Source organism: Saccopteryx leptura, chromosome 4, assembly GCF_036850995.1.
Source record: "Saccopteryx leptura isolate mSacLep1 chromosome 4, mSacLep1_pri_phased_curated, whole genome shotgun sequence".
Lineage (NCBI taxonomy): Eukaryota > Metazoa > Chordata > Mammalia > Chiroptera > Emballonuridae > Saccopteryx > Saccopteryx leptura.
This window is the reverse complement of record NC_089506.1, coordinates 32,454,558-32,470,294: the sequence shown is the minus strand read 5'-3', so window position 1 is coordinate 32,470,294 and position 15,737 is coordinate 32,454,558. Positions and strand designations below refer to the sequence as shown.

The window sequence follows — 15,737 nt, the reverse complement described above, 5'->3', positions numbered from 1 at the left end:
AGACTATACACACATGGTGCTGCCCCAATGCAAGCCAGGAAACCTAAAAAACACTGGTCACAAACTTGTTTGCCCAGCACTTTCCATCCTGTTTGCTGTTCATTGTAATTCAACCGGAGGCAAGTCTGTTTCCAGTGGGGCTTGGCTGGGTTGGAGATAGAAGAACCACATGTGCTCTGTCACCCTGTCCTGGGACTCTGGCGAGGCCAGGTCCTGCCCCATCTTCCAGACAGGCAAGGTGTCTATTGTGGCCCAGGCTCACAACAGACCTCGGTGTCTGCTAGGGGCCAGAGTCTGGCAGGCTGCCAGGGCAACTGGGTCTTCTGATTCTTTGCTGTTTACACAAAGCCTAGAAAGGGTGAAAAAACGAAACAAAACAAAACAAAAACAAAACGCCAGCACAGAAAGTTAGACAGATATATAGCATCAGAAATGTGAGACGGGAGGAAAAACCTTCATTTCAGGGTGGGGTGGCCGAGGTCTGCATACGGAACCTCTGTTTCTGCTTCAGAGCGAATCTTGTGATGGTGAGAATGAAGGATTTGGGACGTAGGCTGCTTTTTTGTGCTTTCTTAGCTTGGTTCTTTCGGGAAGTCCGTGATTACTGGGAGGTGTGTCCCTCTCCGAATCCTTTTGTACCTAGAATGCTTTCACCCTTGGGCATGGCTGGATCAGGCTGGGAAGGCTTCAGGGAGAAGACGGTCTGTAGCTTGGCTGGAAGAGTGGGTGGGAAAAACATAAATTTAGTCTGGAATGCACCCTCTATCCTCAGAGGGATCAACTCAGAAGTCAATAAAGGGATAAGAGCTGGGTGTGCCTGTTGCTAGTGCTCCAGGCACCGGACATGTCGCTTTTGTCAGCCAAGGGGTCAGGGCACATCTAGCCTCTTCTCCCATCTGTTAGATGGAAACACGTCTGACTCCACCATGCCTTCATGACCAGGACTGGACTCTCGCACCATCGTGTTCACTCTAGTCCTGGGCTATGCTCACTGTGAGTTGGTGTGAACAGGCCATGGGAACAAGTTACCACTTAAGATGGGATATGCTTTCCCTTATATGGTTAGTGTTTCTGTATTGAATTCCAAGACATTGAAAGGAAATAGGAAGATTCAGAAAGATTGCAAGTGCTGGGAAGGAAAATGAGATTACGTGGCCCAAATGGCTATGCAGTGACCCAGGGAAGTAAAGTGGTTTAGCCAGATTTGCAGAGAAGGTGAGTGATGGAGTCTGAACCAGAAGCTTCATTCTGCTGACTCTGGACTTTCCTCTAAAATGTGTGCCTCTTGCTATCAAAGCTTTTGTTTTCCCAGCTTTGGCTTTGCAAGAATCCCCCACTCCAGGATAGGGGCCCACAGACCTCTGCAATTCTGAAAACAGTGCTAGACTAGCTCTCGCAGGGTCTGCTGGGTTTTGGACATGCCCATGTTGGTCTTGCTGACCTCAGCCTGAGCTTCTGTGAGACCGGAGGGCTCTCCTGGGCCTCTGGGGTATTTAAACACCACCCAAGAAAGAGTCCTAAGAATGCACCATTGTGAATAACCAAGGTGACAAGTCAGAAAGCCCACCTTATCCATCCCCTCAAACTCTTTGAACCAGTACTTCTCCAATGTGGTCCCTGGATTAGCAGCTCAGTAACACTTGGGAAACTTGTTAGAAATGTAAATTCTTGGGCCTCATCCCATTGCTACCAAATCAGAAACTTAAGGGTTGACTCAGCAATCTGCATTTGAATAAGTCCTTAGGTGATTCTGATGACATTAAAGTTCTAGAACCCCCCTCTTAAGCTAGGGATAGCTCATGGCTTTTCCGATTCGTTGGCTGTGAAACCCACTCCCCACTTTTTTCTTCCAAGAGACCATTCCACACTCCAGCTTGTCATTTGTGCGAATAGCAGGGGGTGGAATGGAGAGGAATGGAAAACCAGTGACCCTGCGGCAGGAAAAACTGTTTGCCTTGGCAGGTTTGCCTGGACTTGGAGCCAAGATTCAATCAATCCTAGTGATTGACTTGATTTAAGCGATTCTCCCATTCTTCTCTGCCTCCTGCTTGGGGAGGTGGAGAGGAGAGATACAGTGCTTACTGGAAGAAGGGGCCCAGAGCTCTTCTTTGTCCCATTCTGAGGCCCATGCCCCTGCTGCCAGAGCTGCCAATGCACACGTCTTCCCAAATAAAACCACACCAGGCAGCTCTTTGCTCTTAAAGTGGGGTTTTCATCTTGCACCATTAGCTTAAACCAGTGGGGACTTAACACAATCCATGAAATCAAGCAATTAGGCAGCAGGATCCCGGCTGGCTGAACATCAGTGCTGTTGTGGTGTGTGTGTGTGTGTGTGTGTGTGTGTGTGTGTGTGTGTGTGTGTGTGTTGGGGAGGGCCTGTAAAACTCCACTTTCCTGCCCACCTCCCCAAGATGTCTGGGGTCCAGAAAACAGAACAACGTCAATAAATAATTTGCCCCAAGTAAGTCACTAAGCAGCGACTTTCTACTGTTTTTGTAAATGAGAAAAGAAGAAAGCTGCTTTCAATCTTTTTTGAGGAGGGGGATTTGTTTTTGCGATCTTTCTTTTCTCTTTTTTGGTAACATACAGCCTGTAGTCAGTAAATGCATGTAAGTATGCAGCGTGTGGTTTGCGGTCAGGGGAGAGAGCCTGAGTTATCGTGACCAAGTGGGAGCTCCTTTCTTTGCTAAACGAATTAATGATGCCAAACACTGGCTCCTGCTGGGAACAGAGAGATCTGCTAAGCTGCCATTGTGGGGCCTTTGTCAGTAGGGCTCATTTGGCCCTAACGCCTCAAAGCCAGCTCGCCACGGTGCCGGGCCCTCTGCTGAGTGCTGGAAGGAGGCTGCGGTCTTTCACAGCCCAGCCGGACCCAGCGCTGTTACCCAATCTCATTTGCACAGTTGGATTTGGGAATGGGGCTTTCTTCCTCAGGGATACCCACCCAAGAGATTTGTGGCAGTGGGGTGGGAAGCAGCAAATCGGGTCCTCTCTGTTTTTGTTGCTTAGTGACACCTTGTTATCTGAACAGGTTTTTTTTTTTTGTTGTTGTTGTTTTTTTAATCTGGAGGCTCTATGTGGGGTGAGGGGTGTGAACCGAGGCCACAGAGCGGATGCCCGGGTGCCCATCTGTGGGCTCCTCCTGACCCAAGGGCCCAGAAACAGGCCACTTTGTACAGAGTTTGTCAGTCTTACCCCCTGCTTCTCAAATTATCTATTTGGGGACTTTAGCCCTCTGGGAAGGAGAAAGCAATTTAAGAAAAAAAAAAAGCAAGTCCCTAGGGAATCTGGGTGTGCACTCTGTTATCTGCTGTGGGATGGATTTTCATGAGTGTGGATGACAGAAAATGGATCCATGTGCTTGTCCAACTGTCCCTTGAATCTTCCGGGACACCATTCCTCCCCTCTTGCCTTTCTGCTTGGAGGAACTATGGAATACAACAATGAGCTCAGTGGGGAGGCAGGGAGCCCTTCTCAGCAGAGCTAGGGGAGCCTCCAGCTGTAACACCCTTTCCAGCTTGAAGGAAATAATTCAAATGCTAAACTAATTGAGTTTTTAAATCTGAATCATGAAGGGGATTGATTATATCTCTAGGTCACCCCTTCCCCTTAAAAAACAATGGAAAAAGCAGAATTTTTATAAAAATGTAACCCATGAGAAGCCCTAACTAATGCCAAGCTGCTCTAGTTGAAGGACCAATGGAAGACCTGGAAATGTAATCTTTGTGTTTCTTTTAAGGTCTCACATTTTGTGAGTAGTGTGTGTGTGTGTGTGTGTGTGTGTGTGTGTGTGTAATATATATATATATTGTAATATATATATACACATATATATACATATATATATGTATATATATATATAACATATTTTATACAGAGATGGATTAAGGTCAGTTGAGGCCCCAGGCGCAGAAGAAAATATTGGGCCCCTTAAAAAAAAGACAGGGAAAGTAAAAATACACATTGACTGTATTTTTAAATAAATAAAAATATTATGTACTATTAATGTTAAAATTGCACATATGAAACCAAACTTGGTGTCATTAGAAAAAAGTGTAAAATTGGGATTTTGTGGGGCCCTTCAGAAGCTGGGGCCCACGGCGTGTATCCGGTGCGCCCGCTGTTAAATCAACCTCTGATTTTATATATATGTTATATGTATAACAAAGGTATAATTTATCGGGGTACGGGTTTCAGGTGTGCTGCATGGTGCAGCCATCTCCCTCATCTCCCCCCCTGTGCCTGACTCCACCCGCCCCTCCTCCCCTTCCCTCTGGCTGTCACCACACTGTTGTCTGTGTCTCTGTGTTATATATATACACAGACACACACACACACAGATGGGATTTTTTCTTAATTTCTTTACCTTCTGTCATCCAGTCCCCCAAACCCCCTGCCCTCTGATAGCTGTCTGTCTGTCCCATGTATCCATGTCTGTTTCTATTTGAGTCGTGTATATATTATTTAGAGACTATATATATATTTTTTAATTTAGGTTTTTTGCTTCAAAATAAATGCAGTTTAAAAAGTCAAGTAGTAATAGAAGGTTTTTAACAAAAAAAGTGCCGTCCCTTGCCCCATGGCTTTCCACTGCTAATTCCCAGAGGTAATAATTTTAGCTATTTTTTTGGTAATAGTTAACATGGTTAAAATTTGATTTTTTTTTTTTGAGTTGGCAATTGCCTCATTTCATTCTCCCAGTTCTTCTGTTTGTATTAGAAATTCATCCCCAAACTCTTCTGCAGGTGATCGGCCTGAATCCTCCCTCTTCCTGCTTCATTTGGGACTGGCTGAGCTTTAGGCCTGCCATACAATTGTTCTGGAAAAAACATCCTAAGGCACCACTGCTTTTATTTTAAGTTAGAGCTTTGGTTTTCTGAATTCTGTGTTTTCCTGTTCTGTGTTTTTGTGGAACACGTCATGGAGTGGTTTCTTGAGAAAAGACGTGGGAATTAATTTTTCTTTAATCACTGAATGTCTGAAGATGTTTTTATTGTACTGTTTTTATTCTAATCACACACTGATTGATAGTCAGGCTCACTCAGTACCAAGTGAGGGGATTTTACAGGTACTGATCCATTATCTTCCAGCTCCTAGTGTTGCTGTTGGTAAGTCCAGTGCCGCTCTGATGCCTGCTCTTTGTATTAGAGGTACACTCTCTTTTTCTCTAGAGGATTTTAAAAGTTCTCCTTATCACTGGTTTTTCTAAATGTCATGATTGAGTGAGCTGAGGACTGTTTAAGCTCAGAATGCCTGTTCCTCATTTCTGGGAAATTTTCTTGTATTATTTCTTTGATAATTTCTCCCATAACGTCTTCTATTCAGATGTTGAGCCTCCTGGGTCGATCCTCTATCTTAGCTTTCTTCTTCTCCTGTTCCCATCTCTGAGTCATTTTGTTCAGCTTTCTAGGGATTTTTTTTAACCTTATCTGAAAGCACTTGGTATTGCATTCTTTACTTCTGCTCTTACATTTTAAATTTCCAAATACTCTTTCTGTTCTGTAAATATTCCTTTTAGTAACTTTCTGTTCTGCTTTTGTGACCATAATATTATTTTGGTACAAGGGTTTTTTAATGCTCCCTGCATTGTCTCTGTCGTCTCTGAATTATTATTTTTTGTTTGTTTTGCATGTTTTGGGATCTGTTCGCGTTTAGAGGCTTCCTTAAATGCCTGTCTTGCCATTTGAATTCAATAGCGAAGCACTACACTGGAAGCTCTGTGTGTGAGCATGGCCTGTGATTTGTGGGGCCTCCCTTTAGACTTCATTGTGAGAGCTGTAGGTCTTTTCTTTTGGGCTCCTAGTTCCTTTAGAGAGAACCCCTTCGATCCCCTGATGGGAGAGACATAAGTGTAGCGTTCTGAGACCTGAGGGTCCGTCTCACTGTTCACTATGCAGACTGACTTAGTGCAGCACCTCAACTACCCTGCCCTCCCGTCCGGGTCTGCAAGCTCGCGGTCTGCCTGGTTCAAACGTCCCATAGAGAACAGCGCTCCTGGCTGCTGCTGGAGTTGGTGAAGGATGGGCAGCTGGACTTATGGCCCAGACTGGACGACGTCAGTGTCCTCATCCAGATGTTTTACCAGTTCCCGCGTGTGACGCAGCCTCTGCAACGGAGTGCGGACGCACCCAATGGCTCCGCCCACGAACATTTCTGGGCCCCACCGTGCACACTGACTTGTTTCTTACTGGCAGCGAGGTCGCAGCTTTTCCTCTCCATCAAGCCGCGTTCCACCATCCATTTACTTCCTGTCATACTAAATGTTGATATGTTCTTGTTCCCTTTACCATTTTCCTGCATGTGTTTATAACTTTTTTTCCCCTATAATTTTGAACTGACTTTGGAAAGGAGCGGAAATGATTGTGTGTGCTCAGTCTAATATGTTTGGCTAGCAGTGGACAGCAGTAAATTTTCACAAACATTCCAGAAGCTTGGTGGTTGTCAGTATGGACACCTTCTCTTTCCACTGAGCTCTCTGGAACTCACCCGCACCCCTTTGGATCCTGGCCTCCCACAGGTCATCAGGGACCCCTTGATTGCCGAGTCGAAGGATCTAGTCTCACACTCATTCTTAAACTTGGCAGCGTTAGGGATCAAGGAGCATTTTGTCCATTCAAAACACCTTCCTCATGTGCTTTCTCAGACACGGGCTGCCTGGTTTTCCATCTGTGCCTGTGGTGACTTTTGTAATAACTGTTCTTCCTCCCACCCCTATGAAGGTGCTTCCTGGGGTCCCTCATTCTTTTTGTTCTTTACTGTTCACTGTAACAACTATCTGGAATCAGATGAGTCACAAATCTGATTACTAACTCAACCCTATCCCCCCCCCCCTTTCCCATCCGACTTTTCTTGTGTTCCTGCAGCAGTTCTGTGCTGTTGGTTGTATAAACGACTGGCCCTTGCCTAATGGTTGTCCTACATCCAGGCACTCTGTCTAGATTATTAGAAGAATAGCAGCAGCGTTTGTATAAGCAGATCTAGGAGGAAGGGATGGTTCTGAAGAGAGTGTGGATTTGTCTTGAGTTTAATGAGTTTCCTGTTTTCACGTTAGCCTCAGAAATATGGCTAAGCCTCCTGGGAAGTTGACCAAGGAAGTGTAATTTGTAAGCGACAAAAAAAAAAATGTGTGTGTGTGTGTGTGTGTATGGCTTGGGTGACTGAAGTGGCGTGAAACATTAAGGATCGACATGAATATAGGGATTATTTTAAGATTCCCGAGAAAGTCCTACATAGCCCCTGATTGTAACCTTAAATTCTGGGTTTTCAAAGTTGCTAGGTTTCTGAATTCCAGTGAGGTGAAAGGTGAGAGTAATATTCTACTTTTGAAAGATGCTGAGTTGTTGCAAAAAACAAGCAAGAAAAAACCCCCAAAGAAGTGTTTTGTTTGTTGTTTTGTTTTAGGTCAGAGCCCTGCTGTGACAGGTAGCTGAGGTCAGGGCCTAAGGCCACTGTAGAACTCTTGCCCGTTGTTTCTGGGCTCACCAGAGGGCAGAGAAGAGTGAGTGCAGTGTGAGGAGGCTGGAGATGAGCTCAGCTGCCCCCCCCATACCCCGTCCCGGCATTGCCCAGCATGGTGCCTCTGGATGGGAGTATTGCTAGGCTTGCAGACCTCACTCTACACTTTATAGATGGAAAACAGACAGTCAGGAGCTCCAGACCAGATTTTGTGGTCACCAGGATTCTGCCCATCATACCAGCTGCCTCCTGAGGCTTCTCCTCCTTGCCTACCACCACCATGCGCATTGCAAACTGGGAGTGTAGTCCAGGAGCATAACCCCTGGCGTCCAGGAGTGCCTTAGTGTGGTGGGGCGAGGAGGAGAGGAAGAAGTGGTCAGTCCCAGGCTTCTCCTGGGCCCGCACTCACCCCTGTCCCTGCAGCACCTGGATGAGGCATGGTGGGGGGTTGCCCACCTATCCACAGGCACAGGGAAATCAACCTCGGACAGCTAATCGCCTGTCCAAACATTGTTGGTAATCTGCATCCCTAAAATAAACCTTTGAAAGATGGAAAGATGTTAGTAATTTCTGGCCATATGTGCCTCCTTCCCTACTCTCCCCACCTCAAAAAAGAAAGTGAGCCAAATGGCAAGGAATAAAGAGTCTAATGCAGAACACATTTCCACCATTTGATTCCCCTCTCCCCTCGCCGTCCCCCTCACTTATGTAAACCAAATTCCTTTACACGGTCATGGCAAAGGACCATTAATTTTTGATTTGAGTTGTGATTAAAAGCTATACAATCAAAAGAGTGAGATAATTTCCACTGAAGCAATATCATTTGAAACCCAGTCATGGTATAGCAGGAAAGAGCAGGGTCTTTGGGGTTAGGGATGAGTTCTAACTCTGATGCCGTCTCTTACAAATGGTGGCCGCATGTTGTCACTACGTAACTTGTGTCCTTCTCCTTGGTTGTAATAAGTAATGGATTCTTCACATGGATGCCGTGAGCATTAGGTCAGGAGCCGCACGGATGGCACCTGTCCTGGGCCCGTGGACAGCCTGGCACGTGGTGAGGACCTTAAAAAGGACCGCTCACTTCTCTGCAGAGAGGACACCCACAATGGCAGCTGAGCACACATTCCCCTTTCCTGTTGATGGAATTGATCACTCCTATGGCAACACTTGGTTCCCAGCCTGCGACTTTAGGAAGTAGCTTGAGACTCATCTAACGTGTGGGGCCAGCTCTTAGAAGCTCTTGTGGAAGGAGAATTGTTCCGACTACCTTGCCTCCCTGCAGCATTTTTTACTGCCTTTCTTTGTGGTTTCTCCTGGTCCCGTTTGCTCTGCTTGGCAGAGGGGAGGCAGAGATGGAGACTTGGTTTGCCTGGGCCTGAGCAGTCAGTCTCCTCTTGCCAGTCCTCATGCAGCCCCGCTGAGAACCTTGTTCATTTAGCGAGCCCCCGACTAGAACAGTTGAAGTCTTTTCTCAAGTGAACCCCAGGCATGAGATTTTAAGCCAACAAGGGAGGCTAAAGCACCAGGTGTGGGCCTGTTTGGGCATGTCTGGGGGGAGGTCCTGGAAGGGTTGGTTTCTGCTGCCTTCTGTTCTGCACCGCCCCCCATCCCCCACCCCGCTGGTCTCATGACACTCTGTCCGCAGTGGGGTTGGGACTGCAGCATAACTGGTGGTGCGGCGGCGCTGGGCAATGGCTGGTTCAGTCTGGGGGAGAGTTAAAGAAAGGAGCCCACTGGGAAGGTGCTCAGCTCACTGCCACGTGTGCGTGGAACCTGGGCCAGCTGCGAGGGCAGTGCTAATCCTCAGCGAGAGCATTCTGCTGATTGGTGCCCAGCTCCGGAACCCTGCCAGCCTTGGGAGCGAGGCATTTCATAAGGGACACCAGGTCTAGGGTACTTTATGTGGTTAAGTAGGCTGCAACGTCTGGAGCCCTTTTTGTAAAAAAAAAAAAAAAAAAAAAAAAGAATCAGTGGGAACATGTTTAATTTACTGACTTTGACTCATTCATTAAAGGTTTGTTCCTAGGACATTTTCTCCGTACTCATTCTTGGGTTAGGCCAAGGGTGTGCTTTCTAATCAGCCAAATATTAAATTATAAAAGGCTTCACAAATGCATGTTTTTCCTCTGCCAGGAGGAACTCTTCTTGCACCATTTCATAAGTAAAGTCGTTTGGAATGGTGGGTGACACTGGGAAGAGAGTCCAAGCTCCTGCCCCTCGTTTTCTTGGCCCATTTAATCAGCACTCTTAAGTCTTGGGTTCATTATAAAGAACCTGCAACACTAGAGTCAGCATGGGCCGCACAGTGATTAAATGTACCCATTCAGACATGGGTTTCAACGTCGGATTAGTGACTTCGGGCAGGTAAACTTAACCCGTTCTGCCTCAGTTTCCCCATCTGTTCGTTGGGGGAAATAATCGCCCCTTCCTCATGGAGTTGTGAGGTTTGCTTAAGGAAACGGCACGGCCAGTGCTCAGCACGCTCCCTGGGATGCCACATGCTTTCCTCATCGTTAGCTCTGGTTATTTAGTCCAGCTTCCAGCCCTTCCTCATGGAGGGTGGGTGGAAGCTTTGTGTTATTAAGAGGGGTTGAGTAATTTTGAATTCAGAAGAATTCAGAGAATGTAGAAAGTATCTGGTGACTAGCGTCTAGAAGATGGTTTCCAACCCCTTTGGACATGCCCGGGGCTGGCTGGTCTGAAGGGAGTGGACTGGGACTCGAGGTGGGGTGTTAATGCACTGACAGCTTCTAGAAGCCTCCACACTGATTTGTCTTCATCGTCAAAGTATCTGGTCCACACGTTAACACTGACATACGTTAACTCAGGGTCTGTAGAGACAAAGAGAAGAGAAGGCAGAGTCGGCAGACATGCGGGCTTTCCCTCTCTGCGGGGGCTGTGCTCAGAACAGGAGCTCATGTAGCACATTAGACTAGAGGGGTCAGCACCTGGATTTACCTGTCAGGACTTCACTGGGACTTGCTCTAATCTATCAGGAAGTCAAAATAGAGTTTGGTTCCGTGTGGGTCTACTCAGTGGACTGAACATTTGTGGCACCTGGCTGATAGTGGTTGATAAAGCACTAGCAGTACCTGCTGTCAAAACTCCCTAACGGGTAGGCCGGCGGGGTTCCCGATTACTTCAGTGTAGAAGTTGGGCATTGATGTTCAGTGCACTTGAACATGACAGTTTGAAGCATCCTGTAACTACCACTTGCTGGGTGTGTACACGTAGTCTGTCTGTCTCACTTAGTGGACACAGCTTTCAAGGAATTTTATAACCCTTGGACGGTGAAAAAATATAAATAAAACCAATTTAAAAAAACCTCAATAACTTTCTCTTAAAAAACACCCCAGGGTAAGCATTTTTTTTTTTTTAATGCAGAGGTCTAAAGTCTTAGATTATATGGATTATATTGGATTATACAGTCCCCTTTTCTGAAAGCATGGTGTGATATACTGAGTCACTGAGTTTTAAAAAAGAGAAATATGAGTTGGTTTTGAAAATGTATTTGAGGCTCGTGGCACCTTGTGGCAACTGTTGAGATACCATGGGGCACCGCAGAGCCAGGGGGCAAAATCGGTGAGTGAAGGTAAACCGAGACCTCTGTATTATTTCTGAAACCAACTCCTCGGCCGTAGGTTTGGGTTACTGTCGGGCATGCAGAGCTGTGTTCTAAAATGCTTTCTCTCTCCCCTTCTCTCCTCCCTTCCTGCCCTCCCCGTCTCCAGCACTGAGGATGAAAATAAAAGAAGTGAAAAAAGAAAATGGTGACAAAAAGATTGTCCCCAAGAAGAAGAAGCCCCTGAAGCTGGGGCCCATCAAGAAGAAGGACCTGAAGAAGCTGGTCCTGTACCTGAAGAACGGGGCCGACTGCCCCTGTCACCAGCTGGACAACCTGAGCCACCACTTCCTCATCATGGGCCGGAAAGTGAAGAGCCAGTACTTGCTGACGGCCATCCACAAGTGGGACAAGAAAGACAAGGAGTTCAAAAACTTCATGAAGAAGATGAAAAACCACGAGTGTCCCACCTTTCAGTCGGTCTTTAAGTGAATCTCCCGGGGTGGGTGGGGGTGAGGGGGGGGGGCTGAGCGGGCAACCCTGGAGCTCACTGCGCGTCTTCTGTGGGCGGAGGACCTTGTCACCCCGCCGGCTTTCTTCCTGCAGCGCCCCCCTCCCCTCCACAGCCACGCTCCAGACCCCAGGATAGCAGTATTTGAGGCCGCACACCCAGGTATGGAAACCCAGTTAGATTAGGAAGCCTTGTAAGATCTACAGTCCGGAACAGCATGTCACTGAGCACGAGGAGGTGTGAAACCATTTCAACCAGAGACACACTCGCTATAAAAGAACATTTTTTTTCACTGAAAAAAATAAATGGTGGGGTGGAGGCAAAAAGTAAAAGACAGCAGCAAAAATGAATTCCTGGAACTCTCTTTGTGTCCTTATAAATTGCCCGTGGGTCGATCAGCTAATCTGTTCCTCTGAAATTAGAAAATGCTGTTGGGAAGACACATTGCTTTTGGTCTCAGAGTCATTTTGCGTTCTGCCTGCTTTAGACGGAGACGCCCAGCACACTTACAACTTAGGGTCAGTCCCAGAGGTGACAGGTGTGAGGAGAGAAGCACAAGGGCAGGAGGCAATAGTGACAGCAGAGGGAGGTCTGCCCGCCCTGCCCCTCCATGTGCTTGTCTTTTGCTGGGAATCAGCCAGTCTCAGATGCCATGTGAGTGGCAGTTGACATCAGCCTCAGTGCATGATGGAACTTCCACACACGTGGAAGGTGGCACGTGCCTGCCTTTGTGTGAGGAAAAGGAAACACCGTGGGTACCAGACCGCCGGCATGAGAGAGATGATGATTTTCAGACCCAGGAGGCAATGGTTAGTGGTTTGCAAAAAAACATAGTTAAAGAAGAAATAAAAAAAATTTAGAACAGTCCAGCAAATTGCTAGTCAGAGCGAACTGTAATTGGTGAAGGGCTGAACATTCTAATGTCATCTGTTTGTTCATTTCGCATTGTTTTAAAAGAGCAACAATCCAAAACCCACTTACTTTTTAAGATTTCTTTTTAGAGTCTCCATTGAGCGTTTGAAAAGTGTGTTAGGACCAGGGTCTCCTGGTGCACCCGAGGCTGCTTTCTATAGAGAACGCCATCACTAGGCATTTTGAGTGGGAGGTGGGTCCAGCTGGTAGCATAGGGTGTGGTCCTCCTTCCCGAGGAATTCGGGATTGCTGTGGCTCTGACACAACGCTAATCAAAACTCACAGTGCTCTCCATGCTTTTCCTTCCTGTGAAGAAATAGAGTTTTTTCAACTTGATTGCCTGCAGGTCAAAGAAATGTGGCACACGTACTCTGCCTGTCCATCTGCATTTAAAAAATTTATTTCTATTTCTGCAGAGAGAATGTTAAGCCACAGTGTCTCCCCGTCCAAGGAGAGAGTTTCAAAGGCAACCCATCTCTGCAGTTTTTCCCAAGTGCCCTAAGATATTTTTCAAAGCCCTGGTGTTTAATAAGTGATGTATGTACATAAACCTGTTCACTTATGCAACTTCATTCCTCCTGTTCAGTGTGTAGGAAGTATGTTCTTCCTCAAGCTTGGTTCCTGATTCTCTGTAACAGCTCGAGGACCCTCTGGGTGAATGGTTATAGCCAATATGGATGCTGCAGAGAGGCCAGGGAGTGTCACCCACGTGGCCATGGCCCTGGCCCTGGCCGGACACTGAAACATTGGAAGATGCTGTTAGTTCTGAAGACTTCAGTCTGAAAATCAGCCTGCCAACTTTATTACCTACCTGAGGGTTAGCCTGATGTGATTAAACCTCTCACAATTTAGTGATCCCATCATTGTAACACCTTTTTTGTTGTTGTTGTTCTCTCTGACTTTTATTCATAAAGTGTTGGGGATCTTAAGTGAGTTGCCTGTAATTTTGGATGGTTAAAAAAGTGTATATATATTAGTTAATTAGAAATATTCTTTCATATTGTCAACGGAAATTCAGAGCAGTTACATGAGTGCATGGATCTGGGTCTTGGTTTTGATTGATTCACTCAAGTTCATTGATCCCATGTATCTGACGTTTCTGCTCGTTTTGACAAGAGCGCATCGTACAACTGGACCCTCATTGTAAGGCAGGGGCCTCGGAGAGGGGTTTGTGTGGGGTGTTAAGAGTTACTGCAGAAAGGTTATGGAAGAATAATAGGTGGCCGTGTTGTGCAACTCTCTAAATGGAAATTCTCAGGTAGAAGGTGATATTTTCAGAGAAAATTCAAAATAAATTGAAAATGTGAATTGCAGCTATAGGTTTTAACCCCGCCGCAGCGGCCTAGGACTTGGAGTGTTACAGTGGATTTGAGACACCCGCCAGCTCTGTGTAACACATCAGCAATTTCAGGGCCAAGAGGGAGGCTCTGGGCCCAAAGCTGCATTGCTATCACAAACCTTTGTTTCGCTCAACAAAGGCTTTAACAAAACCAATGTGCAGACTCATTGGCTTGGTCATTGGTTTCCAAAAGAGGAGGTGTGTATGTGATTTGGTAATTATCGCCAGTACAAAGGTCATATGTGTAAAGGTTTAAAATAATCATTCTGGGTAGCATCCTGTGAGGTCATTAGCAGAAGTCCGCTCAATCTTTGAAAAAATATTAGTAGTTATTGTAGAAGATAGAAAGGGAGGTGAGAATTCCAAGAACTTTTTAGACTATCCTCTGTGTAACACTGAATTAGCACCAAGCTCTCCCCAAGGCAGAATCCAATCAGAGCGCCAGTGTTCATCTGCATCTGTAAATTACAGAAACACCTTTGCCCCAAACCTAGAACCCATGTTTCTCACCACACTCCAGGTGAAACTAGTTGCTAGATGTCTGTGATGGGCTCAGACAACCTGTTTTAGAAGCGCACCCTAGGTAACTCCCATGGAATACTGGACTGGCCCTTGCAACCTGTCACCAGCAGATACATAAGACACGGGCAAGATTCTTGTTCCCTTTAGTTCCTTCCTGTAGCACTCCTCTTTTAGAGTCTAAATCTTTTACAAAAGCTTTGAATACTGTGAAAATATTTTACATTCCATTTCATTTGTGTTGTTTTTTTAAACTGCATTTTACCAGATGTTTTGATGTTATCACTTATGTTAATAGTAATTCCTGTGTGTTCATTTTATTTTCATGCTTTTCCTGCCATGTATCAATATTCACTTGACTAAAATCACTCAATTAATCAATGATAATGTGAGTTGTGACTTTTTCCCCCCCAATAATACACCATTCACCCCCTTCCACTGCACACATACCCTATTCCTGATTTTTTTTTCAGTCATGTTTTCTGGTCTCAGTTTAATAGCTTTCAAGGGGTAACTGGGCACAGGCGGGCCGGGGAGGCACCTGGAGGCACCGCAGGCCACCCTCACCCCCATCCCACGCTGACCATCTGCTTCCATGAATAAGTTCCAGGAGTGTGTCTCCTGGCTGTGTGTTTCAGATCGGAAAGGTTGAACACTTGCTCTACCAGCATGTTTTTCCCTGCCTGAGTTTCTTTCTCTAGTTTCAGATGCTCTTCCTCCTACCCCCCCGGCCAATTCACTGTTAAAATTACTGACAAAAAACTTGAAAACTCTGTGGTATCTGGAGTCTTTGACCCACATGAGACCTTAAAGGAGATCTTTTAATTTACAGGTGGAGAAGCTAAGATGAGAGATGGGCTAGAATTTCCTAAGGAGTTTGGGGCTCCCACGTCAATAGCGTTGCTGGAACTGGAATCCGGGGCTCCCAAGTCCTTGTCTTGTGGCAACATCGTCCGGCTTACCACTGAACTTCCCTTTGGATCCAGAGTGTGGCCCTTGGCAGGCCCACGCCGTTTTGTGTCAGGGTATATGCTTCTTGCCTAAGGAATTGTTCGGTGTGACTTAATTCCATAAGCAATTACAATGACGCCTTCAGTTGATGTCATTCCCTGATTTAACCAGGCACTTTCAAACTTCAGACAATTTTACCTTGAAATGAGCAGATTCTCCCATCACACAAAAGCACACCTAACCACAGAGACACCATTTTTTAGGCATGGTATGAGGACGTAAAAATTCCATTAAAGCTGTGCTCCGAGATGGACAGGTTTTCCCATACCGATGCACCTGACTGGTGCACTAGTGATAACGCTGGCCCAGCCAAAGGAAATACCGGCATTTCCTGTTAGTTCTCCTGTGGTTAATACGAAGAAAAAATCTCTTTTAGGTTGGGTGTAGAGGTCATTATTGCCCCACTGACACCCCACCGCCGTGACCCA

At 46.2% G+C, this 15,737-nt stretch overlaps 1 protein-coding gene across 1 annotated transcript in view; it reads left to right on the top strand.

Annotated features, from left to right (window-relative positions):
• SFRP1 (secreted frizzled related protein 1) overlaps nt 1-11,878 on the top strand; it is a 41,874-nt gene extending 29,996 nt beyond the window's left edge. The window contains exon 3 of the mRNA XM_066380394.1: nt 11,187-11,878. Coding sequence (XP_066236491.1) covers nt 11,187-11,509 — 323 coding nt within the window. The 3' untranslated portion in view covers nt 11,510-11,878. The remainder of the gene's footprint in view (nt 1-11,186) is intronic.
• Nucleotides 11,879-15,737: the final 3,859 nt, after the last annotated feature.